The sequence below is a fragment of the Strix uralensis genome, chromosome Z (assembly GCF_047716275.1).
Source record: "Strix uralensis isolate ZFMK-TIS-50842 chromosome Z, bStrUra1, whole genome shotgun sequence".
NCBI lineage: Eukaryota > Metazoa > Chordata > Aves > Strigiformes > Strigidae > Strix > Strix uralensis.
Window position 1 is genome coordinate 99,638,258 of NC_134012.1, and position 16,214 is coordinate 99,654,471.

The 16,214-nt window shown below is 38.0% G+C and overlaps 1 protein-coding gene across 3 annotated transcripts in view; it reads right to left on the bottom strand.

The window, feature by feature from the left end:
• DYM (dymeclin) overlaps window positions 1-16,214 on the bottom strand; it is a 226,699-nt gene that overhangs the window by 166,095 nt on the left and 44,390 nt on the right. For all 3 annotated transcript variants that reach the window (XM_074855441.1, XM_074855439.1, XM_074855442.1), the window contains 2 exons: window positions 14,996-15,121; window positions 13,267-13,409 (listed from right to left, as the gene is read on the bottom strand). In XM_074855441.1, the coding sequence (XP_074711542.1) occupies window positions 13,267-13,409; window positions 14,996-15,121 (269 nt within the window). The remainder of the gene's footprint in view (window positions 1-13,266; window positions 13,410-14,995; window positions 15,122-16,214) is intronic.

Below are 16,214 nucleotides of genomic sequence, written 5' to 3' on the forward strand. Positions count from 1 at the left end.
GACTTTACATTTGTTCTAACTGTGGTTCTTTGATAGTTTTCAACATAATGGTTTTAAAAAAAAACCCCACACTCCATCTGGTATACTAGGAAAAATTAAATGCTCCTGTATTTCCTGTACTTTCCCCAACACTGGACACTTTTAAGGTTCAGCTGGACAGGGTGCTGGGCCATCTTCTCTAGACCAGGCTTTTGCAAAGAAAGATTGGACCAGATGATCCATGAGGTCCCTTCTAACCTGGTATTTTATGATTCCTCCATCACTATAAATTACAGATCATCATCAAGAAGTGTTCCTTCTTCCCTACAAGCATTCAGTACCTTTGCTAAAGCTACTGAGTTGAAAGTTTAGGCTCTCATCTCGGAAGACTTCCACTGAAGCTACTGGGATGCTGCACGAGCACACAATGTCTCTGTGATAACCACACCCCACAATCAGCACCACGCCCAGTTTTAAAGCCATAAATACATGTCCTTTGCCACGCAGAGCAATAGGAAGACTTTTATACCACACATCCTAGAATTTGCCATTGTCATCTACGTTTAATGGCAATTCTCAGGGTCTGTTCTCTTTCGAGAAAGAACTGCATAGCTTCAGATATGTTTACACAAAAACTTCAAAAGCAAAGTATTCAGAGACTAATGTAAGACCATCTTACGCAGCTGGAAAGAAGACAAGCCTTCAGGCATGCAGCCTCTAGTTAAATTTCTGTTTAAAGAAATTACATGTTCCTTTGCCAGTCCAAAATAAAAGTTTGTAAGCCTGATAACTGTAATACAGGATTTTCCTTGAGAATACAGAGGAAAAAAATAGCTAAGACGGTTCTCAGCAAATGATTCACTTCTCGTATATTTTACCGGGTAATCCTTCTCCACACTTTTTTTGAATTTCACTTCACAAAGCAATGTATTCAGGCAGGTATTACATGACTGGTACAGTAAGAATCAGCTGCGAAAGAGGTACTTTTTGCCTGCAAAGTCCTAGTTCATTTAAGCCCTAATTCAGATTGGCTGAAAACTAGTTTGTTCTAAAGGCTCAAAAGAATTTATAAATCCACCTTTCCCCAAGGGTTCAAACCTAGCTATATGACAGACATCTCAGGGTTTCTAATGGTTAAACTTCTCTAATGTAAAACTAGGACTTATGTACTGACAAACACTCTGATTGCAGAGCAGAGCAAATTCGGTTACTACAGATGGAGCAGCTGAGGGTCCTGACAGTCCCACACACAGCCTCTCCTGAGCCTCATCAACAGGAGGAAGGGTGGGCACATATGCCTGCATTTTGCAGGAGTTATGACAGGATTGTAAAACAAGAACTTCTCCGTTTAATAAAAAGGCAAGACTTCAGTTTCCCACTCCCCAATTCTCTAAAAGAAGAGAAAGGAGGAAAAGAAAACAAAAATCCTGATGAAAATGAAAAAAAAGCAACCCCCTGCATGAGCCGTGTCTGCTGCCCCTTCCTAAAACCCTTGAGCCACAGCACTAGCTGTGAGCGTCCACCAGGACATCTCACTTGTGTAGGCTCTGCAGACAGACAGAAAAGACACAGGACAGTGATTGCAGGTGTCATGGTGGAAAGAAGATGATCCAATGCAGAACATCCTCTTGACAGCCCTGTGCATCCCATTACAATCACCGTGTGTCCCAGAAATGGGGTTTCTGATGAATGTCTGCACATTTTAGGTACACTCTTCACCAGATGTGAAGTGCAAAATAAATCTGGGTAGTTAACCTTAAACACCTTGTTGAAACCTTAACAATAAGTGCCAGCTGAAGCTGACCCGAGAGCCTACTGATGTAAGTCTTTCACCCTCAAGACCTGTACGCTGTCCCAGACACATGTTAAAACTTTAAGTCCTACAACGACTGTTTAACACAGAGTAAAACTCACGTACGTGCATGGCAGAAGTAAATGGACTTAAACTCATTTTGAATGTTAGCTGCGGCATAAAGTCATCTCACTTAATGTGAGGGTTTTGTGTGAACTAAGACCAATGGGAAAGTAAAAATTTTCAGTTCAGACTGAGATTACAGGTCTGTATATCTATCAGTTACAGATTCTCATAATGCTGAGCAAAAATCCAAAATATTAGCAGGAATGGTAAGAAATTTAGTTTTTTAATTCCTTTATAAGGAATTATTCCAGAGTTAGACTCATTCTGAGATTTTTCATTTAGACAGAAAACCTTGTCCTGTTCCCGACCACAATTCTCTTATGAAACGTAGTTTCGAATTTATTACCTCCACTATTCAGCAGAAGAGCGACAAGGTCTTAACTCTGTCATTATTAATATCCACAACAGGAAGACAAGGTTTGGATCTTGGCCAAGGAAAATCTGTCCATTGAATTGCAGCAGTTCCCCTGATAACAGTCTACTTCAAACCTCACAAAATGCTCCAAAATGAGTGGGAAAAACTGTGATGCTTGACACAACAAAAGATATACTATCCAGAGACTGATCTAGAAAGGCCAAACATGAAAGCATTTGTTTAACATGCTAACTAAAAATAATGTGCAAGAGCCTGTCAGATCAATATGCTCACCATTTTGCATGAGCAAGCCCCTAATGATATCCCAACAAAGGAAGTTTGTTTACCATTAACTTCTTTGTATGTACATTCACGTCAAGAATGTTTTTATGTTCACAACAGTAACTTACATATAGGCAAGAGCTTTCATATCAGCCAGCCCAATCATAGCTGAGTTAAAGAGATAACAGAGTCATCCTCCTCCCTACATCTACTCTGCCTTCCCAGCTCCACACCATCCCTATTCCTTCTATCTTAAAGGACAGAAACACAAGATGGAAAGGACCAGAAGACAATATGGGAAACTTATGCAATAAAAGCTTTGCTTCTGTGCCTTCCTCTCCAGCCTCTCATCTATCTAGTCTTTCCATTACATTCACGATGAAAGAGATACAGTTAATAAAAGTGTGCATTATAAAACTCAAATATTTGTTGATGAAAGTTTGAATGTATATAGTTGTATTCCAGCTATAGTGCTGGTAACTGAATTCATATTGCAGGATCCTAGTAAAATGGTTAGAGAAATTTTCCTTTGGGTGCCAACATCAAAGTCTTTCAGCTCTCTCCGAAGGTTAAATTCTTGGAAGCTATGCCACCTGAAGATGGTTTGGGTAGCACACACATGGTGTTACGCTTTGCATACATCTCCATTCTTCCAACTGCAGTAAATGGTCTAATGAAAAACACTGTCTCTCTACAAACCTCCCCTTTGTAGATCATCATGACTATGACACCACCACCACAACTTCACAGATGTTCTTATAAGACTCAAAGACCTTCTCTTGTGGACACCTTCAGGAATGCCACCATTTTACGCTGCCATCAGCAAAGCATCCTTAGCACAGCAGACTCCAGCAAAATGCCATTTCTTCCCACTTGCTTCAGCCCTTCCCCCACAGCACAGGAGAGGCAGAATGATCAGGGCTAAGCTTTGCCATTAAGCCTGTCCTACTGTGGCTGCACCCTCCCAGTCAGCAGCCCACCATGCACAAAAGTAGCAGGTCACCTAGATCTGAGCCATGTCCCCTAACCTGTGACAGTTACAGCCATCAATCAGACATTGACTGACAGCTTGGCAGGAGCACGGCTCTGGATTTGATGCAAACTCAAAATCCAAAAAAAAAAAAAAAATCAAATTACCAAGAATCAAGAAAAAATTCACACTTTCCTGTAAGAATAATAATTGAATTTCCATGTAATAAAGAAATTTATTTTTCAATAATGGAAATCCATTCTTTTCACCAGGATGTCTACTCCTAGGTGCCACATTTTTTTCTTGTTAATAGTATTTTTCTTTCCTCAAAGTGAGTCACTCTGGAAAATGCCACTCGCTTGAAAGAGAAAAATTGACAAACAAACCCAACTGTCATGAAAATTAACGTTCACTGGTCTATATTACAACTACCACATACCGATAACTTAAAACTTCAATCAGAAAATAAAAGTTCCAAATTACTCAACAATAGTAACTGGCTTCTGGACAAGGAAATAAAATTTAAATCTGCAACTGTTAAAATAGTTTCTACTAGTACACTGCTAAGCACATGATCTGTTTGGCTTTGCTCTAATTTGGCTGGGAAGTCTTTCGCAGAAAGACGGAAAATGTTTTTGATGGCTTGTTCAAAAGGAAAAATAGCCATTTATCAGGTTATGTAAAAATCTCATACTTGTGTTGGAAACTACAGTTTGGCAGAACACATTTAATTACCATTGGCTCTTCTAGAACATTAAGTAAAAAATAACTATGTTATAATCGCATTAAGGGTTTGTCTTTGTTGGTTTAAGACAAAGATTTTAGTCAAAGGCCTCATTAAATCTTAGATCATTCTTTGCAGAGCTTAGCTCCTCCATGGTCTACAAAAACAAGGAAGTACAGTTATAATCCACAGCAATAAAAGAAAGATGGAAAGACTTCCAAGCAATTTTATGCTCAGACATAAAGAGGAACATTTTCCCTCTCAAACAAAAATTGTTCATTAGAAACTATAGGTGTTGAAATTAAATTATTTGTGAAATCAACCCTCAAAACCAGAGTCAAACACTTCAGTCCATATAGGCAATATTGTAAATATGTGCTCTTCACTACACACCCTACAAGGCTCAAGTGAAAAAATACTATGAGCCACATTCAGATGAAATGTGGCTCCAGCAAGGTTGTACTAACTCAAAATTACATAATTCATTACAGCCAAAATTTTCATAGTATGCCCGCTTATCCTCCAAAATATTTTTGTCTCGCGCTATGTAAATTCAACACACTCTTTGCATACTGACCACAATTAGGAAAACACACTACACAACTGAATTAAAAACAGTGTTGTATAGGAAAATAAAAATTATAGTTTTATGATCCGAGTCAAGGCTGAAAGTTACTGTATGAATCTGCAAAACTGCAATTTTGAACTACAGATGTCCTAATGCACACAAATATTTTCATTACAGATTAATCAGATTCAAGTGTTCATCCGATTTTGAGTTTTGGCACCAGTGAAAGTTTTGCTTTTGTAATACGCTTACGTTTTGCTTCATCTCCCTTAGAGACCCTGTAAAACCTACCACAGCCATCATATCCTAAAAGCACAGTATTCCTTATATATTCAACAGCCAGAATGACATCCTTCTACTTGCATTAATTACTTAGTTAGCAAGGTAGCTAATTATCCACCTCCTTCTGGACAGGTTCTAAGCGTTGGCAAGACAACTACCACTTTCTGCAAGGAACACTCTTGTCTTGTAAGTACCAGTATTAAATAGGAGTTCATCTGCAAGTTCCTTATGTGAACTATTCTTTATATTTAAACTTTGCAGTTGAGTAAACTGACATCACAGATTAAGGCTATACTCATACCAAATGGATATACTAGATCCAATCTGTTATGTAAATTAAAATGTCTAGTGCTGACTGGAAAACCATAAGCTCTGCTGTATCTGCAAGATGTATACTTAGGAAGTTCTGCTGCGTTAATTTAAGGATTTAATTTAAGGTTTTAATGCAATTAACAGGCAAGCAAACTCACTGCTCCTTTTGTCCACTTAAGTGACAGACGTTGCCTCCCTCATCTCCCAGCCGTGTATGATTATGTCCCGAACTGTGAAAACGTACTCTTTAGCTTTTTATTTTTAAATTCCACTCCCTTTCCAAGGCAAGGGCTGTTTTAATTTATTTTAAGCTTTGAAGTAATTTCTCCTCTCTCCTAACAAAATTATTGGTAAGGCAAATAAAACTGTTTCAGAACTTGAACTAATTTGATCATGACACAATACTTCCACAACTGACCTGTACTGCTCCCATCAATAGTTCATTCTATGCCCAACATAATAGACATCATATGAATAAACTTATCTTTCACCTTGTATAGGTTAAAAAAAAAAAAATTACCAGACTTCAGGATTGAAGGAAAGGGTTAAAACACAGATTTTTTTTTCATTGAAGATACACTAAAATCCATTATCACTTATTTTGGGGAAGGAGCAGAAAGTTAAAGGTGAAAGGGAACAGTGAACTAAACAGAAGCACAAAGAAACGCTTTCAGCTTCCCCACGTCACCTATAATGCATAAATAATAAAACAATAAAGAAAAAATGCAAAATAACGTGGCAACTTTACAGTCCGCAGCATAGCCTTTGCATTTCTTCAGTCTTTATAGATGTGACCAATAATTTAAAAACAAAATTTAACAACAAAAGGGTGTTGAAGCAGAAGCGCACGTGCCAGCCAGGAGGCAAAGCAACTCCCCTGCTATGCTGAGCCAGGGCTGTGGTTAATCTGAACAACCTGATGTCCAAACACTGTCACCCCAAAAGGTGTTACAGCAGAATCCGGCAGGAGGATGAAGGGAAACTAGTTAATGTGTAATTTAATAACAAATGCATCTTGAGATTAATTTAATCCATTAGGAGACCTGAAAACCAAATTTTGACACAGAGCATTAAGAAGGAAAAAGAATTTGTTGTGCTTTATCAGTGTTGCTCACCCTGACCTGAAACGCAGCTCAGTTTCTCCTGTCCATTCACGTTTCAACCCAAGGGACCTGCCAGTAATCAGACATCAAGTGCAAACCCATTCATAACGCAGGATTAGTGCATCTGAAACCAAAGAGACCATCCTTTTTCCTGAACTACTAAGCCACTTTCATCAGAAAATGTGCAGCAGAACACATCCTGAGCTGCAGGTATTTTCCAAATTATGAATAACTGCCTTATGGAGTTTTAAGTCACAGATGTTTATTAAATTTAATATCCAATATTAGTAAAAAAACCCCACCCTTTCAGTCACATATTAACTCTACATATGCTGTATCTACCATCCAAAAGTTTAAGATCTGTTAATGAGAAGCACTGTGGCCTACTGGAAGAAGATGCTGAACCTGAAAACTTTAATTCCCAGATTTTGGTCCATTTTTTAGATGGTATGGTCAAGCCTCTATCATTTGCAATATGTTAAAAAAATGAAGTGGAAATAATGGTGTTTATAATATTTTTTAAAGCATTTTCACATTTATTGCTAAAATAAATGCTATGTAATAGATGAACACTTTTGTTGACACTGGATTATAAGGTGAAGAGGTACTGATTTCTTACCACCCCCTAGCTGAAATTTACAGGACTAAGAAAAACTCAAGGATAACAGTTTTTACTGGTTTGGGGTTTTTTAATAACTGATTATTGAAATTTTACAGTTACAAATATTGTCTTTATCTCAATTTTAATTTCTGTAATTCTCTAGAGCTAACAAGAGTTTGGAAAGCATGAAATGCCTCCTTTTTACCCACATAAAATTCCTTTTTCCTACCCCTAGTCCTTGTAAGATATCAAGTTTAAAAAGTTTTACAATACATCAGCCTTATTCTTGGTTTCCTTTAACAAGCAATTTCCGCTGAAGAATTAAAGAAAAATCATTTTTGAGCCAATAGGTTTTTCTCCTTTTTTTTTTTTTTATGATGGGTTATTTGAAGCTGCTCAGGTTTTGGAGTAACAGGATAAATGTCAGGGAGATAAATCACCAACACACCTCGTGAAACTTGCTGCAACACTTTCAGTAAACAAGCTGGAACATATGGTTACAATTATGATTTGTATGACCACAGAAATCAGAAGCTGTAGTCACAAACCACAGCCTCACCATGCTATGTACTGTACATGCTCAGCGATGGTCCCTACCCTAAACAGCTTACAATCAACATACAGGGCAGGAGACAGGATGGATTAGGACAGAGAGGGGCTGACGAGAGAGAAGAGGCAGTATTAGCACAGCAGCAGAGCTCCCAGCACACCATCAGCCTAGACGGTGTCAGGTAGGTATCACAGGAAAGAGGCCTTACAGAAGAGTTAAAAACATGTAACCCTTGAGAATGTTTGGTAGGAAATATTTTGTCACTGCTGTAAGGGTGCAGTGGTGGCAGCCAAGGGTGCCCAGGAGTGTCTACCTCTCCAGAGGAAAAGAAAAAAAACCCTACCATTTGCTCCCTGCAAATGCGTAAGACTCTCCAGAGTCAATGGAAGACTTTCAAGAACTATCAAGCCCAGGACCTTACAGTATAAATTGATCTTTTGGGAAGGATGCTTTGCTATCATTGCCATCAGCGTCCATGGGGTCCCAGAGCGAAAGTTCATACTACCTGACGAGCTAGTTCTAAATCACTTGTGGTTTACTATAAAAAACACATTGCTGAAGCTTACAAAACAGACCAAGAATTTCCAAAATAATTTGTGATTGAAAGTCCCAAGAGTTTGGTGGACCTGGGGCCAAAGCATGCTACCAGAAGTGCTACTGCTGTGTAACTGTTCTATACTCTCACATCATTCAAAACCACAAAGATAACTTAGATTTCAAGGAAGACAAAAAACACAACACAGTGTATGTCAAAGGAAGCAGGTAAGAGCTTGATAGTGAACACATCTCTGGCCTGCAGAGATTTATGCCACAGGCAATGTTTTTCTGTGCTACTGTGATTGAGACAGAAGATGAGTTTTATCTTGCGAAAAAAGGCAACAAAGACTCTCAAATGGGACATTTAGGCACTGCTCTGACAGTAGTTCAACCTAACTTCAAACCAGCTTCTACGGTCCTCACAGCACCAAAGCACAGGTTTCGGCCAGGATGAAGCTGCTCTAGAACTCAGCTTGCTGGGCAGCTCTTGCAGACTGAGACTGCCACACCTACACTACTATTAACACTCAACTACTTACTCTCAAAGAGCATGTGCCTGAACTGCAGCCACATGTTTTGCTTCAGTTCAGCCACATCTTTAGAGAAACGAAGAGAAAGGTTAAAGATCTGGACACTATCTAAATCTTCACATTCAGGCAGGTCAAAATGCCACAATTACAGTGACAAAAGGATAACGCTGTTATGGACTGTAAGCAAGAAAGAAGATGAACAGATGGAACCTGGAAAGATGTCTCAGATCTACATTTTCATTACGGTGAGCATGAACGGGCAATTAAACATTGACTAAGCACCAGGGAGTTAGACAAGGTTGTAGTTATGTAGCAGATCATACACCAGATCTGTGACACATCACGAAAAGGCTCTGGAAGGTAGAAACAACCAGTCTGAAATATCTGTTAGTAGAAAGAAACCTTGGTAGAATCATAAGAAATAACAGACAGATCATTAGTAGCTTTGTGTCTCTCTACTTTGACATGTTTTAATCTAGACAGTACAAATCAGACTACGTAAAATTGAAGAAGAAAAAGATATTAACATAAAACACTAAATATGAATAAAGAGTTTTCTCATAAAGTTAAAGATAACCATGCAAATGGTCCTACTAACCAAAAAAAATAGGAATAAGCTATAATATATATGTCACAGATGTACAACACAGGTCATCAGATGCCTTCAATATGCCATCAAGAACATTAATGCTGAATGACATAATGCAGAATGAAGTATATACTTACATGATAGAAAGTCATTAATGGTCAGGAATGTTTGTCTAGTTCCAAACAGAGTACAGACATGAGAAAATGAGTCACCATTGACCACTATACATTGAATTATGCAATATATATTAACGCTACAACAGCACATTTGTGGACCAGATTACTTATGATGATTGCTTAGATGACTAATGAAGATGAATCCGGCTACTGCCTTTTCATTAGTTTCTTACAGGTACAACATTGCATCCATTACATCTATGAACATCTAAACAGCACAAACTAAGTCAATTAGATCTGTAGTAACTCCTAAGTACTGCAAGACACATTAAGGTGTTGGGCTTTTTAATAACAAGGTATCAAGTGGATCAACTATTTCAAATGAAACCATTTAAAAAATTGACTTATTTTTCAATAGTCTTGAGTAGCACTATTATTTTCCTGTCTTAGCATATCATCTGTTTGGCAGTTCCTCACTGTAACATGAATTTTAGTTTGCAAGAAATAAAATGACTAATTAAAAAGTTCTGCTTTCCCACAGAAAGTTCTCTCAACTTCATCAACTGTGGACCACGAACTGACAAATGCTAATAATACTTCAAAAAAAGAGTATTTAAAACCAACAAAAAAAAAATATTTTTTGAAGGTAAGTTGGTTCAATGTACCTTGTAAACCAAGAAAAACAAATTTCTAATATATTACATCTAATCTCTACTGCCGTGAATATTTATGTCATTTATCCCTTCACAACACATCAACAACATAGTACCAGATCTAGCAGCTCTTTACAATCATTTTGCACAGCTACAAAAAGACTGTGAAGGCAAAGCAAAGTTGACTCAGTATAGAAGAACGTCCTTTACAAAGTTACAAAACTAAAATATCATTATTTCCCCCCTCATTCCAAACCAAAATTTGTTTATTTAACTACTGGAGGATAACATAATTGGCAATACAATTCTAATCAAGGTATTTTATGTGCAGGATGGAGAAAGGTACTTGCACATGGATAACTTGCACGCAGTTAAGAAGCCAAACCAAGGAGAAGTACTTGGTGTGAGGATGTTGGCTGTATAGTTTCAGGGTTAAGGATACTCATGAGAGGAAAAAAAAATAGGCTATGAAGGATAAGAAGCAGGAGAAGGTTAACTGTGGGAAAGGGTAAACTTCTGCTCATATTGTGTATAATTATCACTCTTGCTGAATCACAAGGAAGGAAAGGGGAGGTGGATTGAAAATACAGTGCTTATATTAGTTTGTTGATCTACTGCTGCTGTGCAAGTCACTGCAAAATAGGCATAACATAATACATGGTAATGTAGATGATCATGGTATCAAGTTAAATAGTTTCAAATTAAGAAATACAATCATTATTTTTAGGCCTCGAAATTTCATATGAAAAATAAATGCTTTTTAAAACCAAGCTCCTACCTCTTTTCATCATAAATAGATTATATTTAGATTATTTCAGTAAACTTATTTTAAGCTTTATGTGGTATTTAAGACACTGAGCAACCTAAAAGTGAATTTTCAATTCTTCCATTCTTCTTTCAATTTTTATCCAGTAAAGATTACAAAATACACAAAACTAACACAATACAGAAATCATGTCTAAGTTTTCCACATCTGTTCATTGCTCCAAACTTGCTTCTGTCCCGTAAGAGTATCAATTTGTGTTGCTGTCTTCTAATCTGTATTGCACTCTACCCTGTACCTGATTCTGTGTAAAACAAAGGATTGCAAAGGACTTAAGAGATATTATGGATGGGCAAATATGTCATTTACTCTACCAATTCTATTATGTCCAAGTTTCATCTATAGTCCAACATCATATACAGGCAAATAATCAGACATAAAAAACATTAACCAACTGTTTGAGCAAACTGAAAAAATATTTCTATTTCCTAACAGGATGTCATACTTATTTTTCCCCTTTCCCAGGCACGTCATTAGAAAGCTCTTCATAAAGTCTTTTTTATTTTAAGCTTTAAATGAAGATACTTAATTCACCGGGAGAAGAGATGGCACTTCAGGTACTCATGAAAGGCAAGAAAATAAGTGTAGGAGTATCCCAAGGGTGTTGTTAAGAGAATGGTTCAAGAGGAGTGAAGGGGGTGGAAGTGCAGGAAGAGACAAGAACAGACGTAGGCTGAAACCTTAAGAGTTTGCATTAAGAAATGCAAACTTGATATACAAGAAGCAAAAAGTTATGGGCAGATATGATATCAGAGGACCTACAGAGGAAGGCAGGAGTGGTGGCAATTCAGCTGGACTTTATGAGTCAATGAAGTAACCACAAAAGGAAAAAAAGCTATTTTGCCTTTGGTAGCACTAAGGCAGAAAGACACTCCAGCGTAATTAGAGAGATCAGAACCAAGAAGAATAAAACCATGAGGTAAGCAGAGGTATCAAAATATGCAGTGAGAACTGCTCCCCAGTCACAAGCAAAAGTACAAACTGAAAACTGCTTTGGAAAGACATTTTAAGAGCAATTTTCTCTAGCGGTTGAAAAGAAGGAAGAGAATGTACCTGTTGGGACTCTTGAATAAAAATGTTGTAGGGGACAATTTAATTAATTTCTCTCTCAGTTTAAATAAACTGCAAACCAAGCAACTGTTTTCTGACGCATTTACGTTATGGGCACAACCCAAACATGGCAGTGGTCTACTCCTGAGCATGTAAACTGGAAACCTGGAAGGAGATGCATGTTCCAGCAGCACATCGAGCTGTGTGCAACCTCATCTTACACAACAGCAGCGATGTGCTCAGGCTACGCCGCACCGAGTTACAGAGACATGCTCTTTTACTGCCTCCATGAGGAGATCCACGTGCACTGTCACAGACTGGAAAATATTTTCTGGCAGACAACTTGCAGCCTGAACTTTAATATCCCCTGGGGATGCTGCCAGTGAATGGATTTCACAAAAGAGCAAAATAAATAGTACCAGTTTTAACAGCAATTGACTTGCAAAGTGTTACTTGGTTTAATCGGGGAAAAAGACAATAACATATACCTTAACTGTTAGCCATATATTTTATTTTATTCTTATCATATGGAAAAGAAAAACCTTTAGGAAGAATTTTTATATGTAATACACACAGCAATAAAACACATCTGGTGTGGGAAAGAGTTACCACCAACTAAAACAGAGTCTACAGTATAACAAACGTGAGAACCCTTCTTCTTAAAAAATGGCATCAAGTCTTTCATATTCTTCAGGCAATATCTCTCTATAGCAAACAGCCCACGCACAAAAGGTCAGAATCTAGTCATGCTATTCAGGAAAAAGCATTAGCCAACCTACTGGGAAAGTCATACACTACAATGTGTTACAAAAATTTCTATCTAGGTCACTCCCTTACACCACAGAATCCTTGAGACTTGGAAGGGGTCTCCTGAGACCACCTAGTCCAACCTTCTGCTCACACAGAGCCATAGAACAGGTCTCCACATCCACTGATTTAAGTATAAAGAATAAAATATGCATGTAGAAGTATTTCTTACAACATTTTAAGTTGTAAGTAACGCGAAGCACTATCTGTTTGTTTAGGTTTATTTAATGTCTCAAGAAAAGAAAAATAGGGACTAAGTGCTACTTTTACCATGTGCTGTCCTGCAGGTATCCCTGCAGTGCCTGCACATGTAATTGCTTCAGATTCTAACACACCTCAAGAGGGACCATATACAATTACAATCCAAGCAGGCCTATGGAAGCTTTTCTATACTGAGCATGCACACTGGTATCACTTGTTGAAAAAGAAATGGGCTACAGGTGTGTTTGTAAAAGAGGTCACATGAAGGCAATACTTCATAAGGTTTGAAATTTAGTTTATAGAAAATAAGACTCACTTGCCACCCCAGATGCAATTCCATAAAGTAGTCCTCCTCCATCTGTTTGCTGCTGAAAGACATGGGTCCCTGGAGGAGGGCTTCTTTCTTGTCTAATGAAATTATATAGTAAAGTTTTCACAAGTCTGCTGGTATATGGGAGACTGAAAAGAAAAAGAAAACAGCTTTAGTTGACTCACAACTTGCAGAAACTGGCACAGTAAAGCCCAGGCAGGGTACAAAGGCTGGTGTTTGGCATTAAAGACAGACAGTAACTCTCTCAGTGCTGAGCAGACTGAAAAAGGGAACAAAATCCAAAGTCTTGCCCATGCAAACCTGCGCTGCCTGCAGGAGTACCTTCAACAGCAGGACCATGGAAACTATTTTGTGTTTTCTTTTTCCAATAGTACTTTCAAATCAATCATTTAATCTGTGGAATGGTATTCTTTTACCTCAAGACACAACCGGAAAAGTATTTATGCAAGGGATAGAAACACTGTATTTGTTTAGTTTTCGCTCCATGTTTTGGTTACATAGAACAGGTAACAGTTTTTCTCTACACTACATCCCCCCCCCCCCCCAATACTTTTGTCTGTGTGTGAGGCTGAGGACAATCTGCAAAGACCAATGAATCACCTGACCTCACATCAGCGATTCGGACAAATGCACGTAAAATTTCCTAGGTTTAAATAAAAGGTTACAGTATTTCCACAACAGAGAGGGATTTCCACAGAAGTAAACAGCTGGTTCCCATTCCCATATGATGTAGAGGTGAACAGACCAGGGCTGTGTGGGGGTGAACTCAAGTCCCCTCTAACCAGAACCCCTCCAACTCTTCACATGACCCTAGGTTCCCAACCACCAAACTCCCACCCCTCTCTCCAGAGGCCAAGTACCTGCTATTCCCAACTCAGACCTCTTCAACCACCTATTACCTCTTCTCCCAAACATTCCCCATTTTGCCTCAAACCCTCAATTCCTTCAGTCCAGAGGATTTAAGTACCACCAAACCCCACAAACACTGAGTCTCTACCCCTCTTCTGCCTACAGTTGCTCTGCCCATACACTGCAGGAGTCTGCCCTGTGCTTCCCCCTCTCCCTGCCTGTCACCCCAGAGCAGTACCTCTTACACCTAGTAGAATTTTCAGAAAACCAGACAATACATACATTTACCAAAAATCTGCCTGCATGGAATTTAAAGTTGAAAGATGATGAATGGTAGCCTGATTAAATGCATATAAGCCACCATGACACAGCATTTAAACGAAACAACTGACTAGCCAGAGCAAGTGGTATTACTCACACGACCCAGTTCACCACCTGCTAAGTATTTCCACTGTTGCAGCTTAAAACTCAGTGTAGCATATATCTGCAATCTTTCAAGGGGCTTCTATTTATCCGTATTGCAAGAAGGCTCATTAGCCTGAGGTACATGGATTCTCTAGACTGCAGTGTTACAGAAAAAGACCCATAGATGAATCAAAAAGTCTATCCTGAAAAGTAAAACCTGTTTTAAGCTAATGAAGTTACCCTCAAAAAAATGAAAATGGCTTTCACAATAGTTTTACTGAATTCTGGGCTGTGACACTTAAACCTGAAACCTTCCAACAGCCTTTACAAATATTTGCTTTTTTGTTCTATTTTCTTTTTGGCAGAACAAATTCACTGTCTTCTGTTTTCAAGTACAGTCTAAATGAGCAATCAGAAGCATTTGTTTTGCCATTAGTTACCACCTCAGAACACAACATACCATCGACCATGCATCAGGTATTTGTGAATGATGCTCTCTCGTAGAATTTCTTTGTGGAATAACTGGCAGGAGAGGAAGACTATGAGGGTTGTCACAGCTTCCAAAGAAATGCTGTATGTAATATCTCTGCAGGAAAAAAGAAAAATTTATAAAGATTAATCTACTGGGTTTGTTTACAAACTGACTTCCAAGAACACTCCGCAGCTTCACCTGAAGTTATACACTGTTTAGCACAGCGAGTTTCAACTGGGAACATGTAAACAACAAATTCAAAAAATCCAGAATCACTTCATACCAACAATGGGTTGTTTTTCTTAAGAGAAGCTTTTTTTTTATATGCCAAAAGACACTGTAAAAACATTGAGGTATTGCCCAGAACATTCCAGCTGCAATTTTCAGACTACACTTCATTCTAAAAATAATAAATATATCTCAAAAGTGTGTTCTTTGTCCTGTGAAATAAAATTGTCACAAACTCATCATGCTAAGTCAGAGAAATATCCAGCTAGACAAACACAGCTCCATCTGCCAGGAAAAGTGGATCCCTAAGAAAGGAATATAATACACAAACACTAGTTCAAGTGTAAGAAATGCTCTGGATATCAAGGTACTACATACAGTTGTTCAGTTTTAAATGGTATTTTTGAGGTAAGCGAAGTCTAAAGTTTCAAGATATTACAGCCAATCCCAAAGAATGTGCTGTAATGATTAAATACTGAGATTGCACAGTTTAGCAAAGTTCATTAAGTTAAGGTTAATTAGGAAAAGCTGTGGAGCAAAACAGATGAGACAGATCCACTGTTTGGGATACCTTGTGCTTTCTGTTCCCACCTATGCTTATAATGACTTTGTTACACATCCTGTTTTCAGAAGGGAGAGAAAAATAGCATTTGCGTCCTTAATCAGTAATAAGGATACCTTTTAAAAACACAATGAAAGATCTTGAACATTAGAATCCATTAGAAAGACTGTTACTAAGTACTTTTGATGTTTCACGCACTGTTACTATTTCATTTCCACAGTATGCTTCACAATCCAGTATCATTACATTACAACAGGTGTCCAGCATCATTTATTAAGGTTCTTTTACCTGAGAGCTACTGGAAATTCAGAATCTATTTATACTTCTCAATCTCAAAGATTTTATAGTATCTCTACTAAAATTTTTTTTTTAAATTTAAAAAAAACAGCATCAATGTGTGTTTAAGTAGCGATGCTA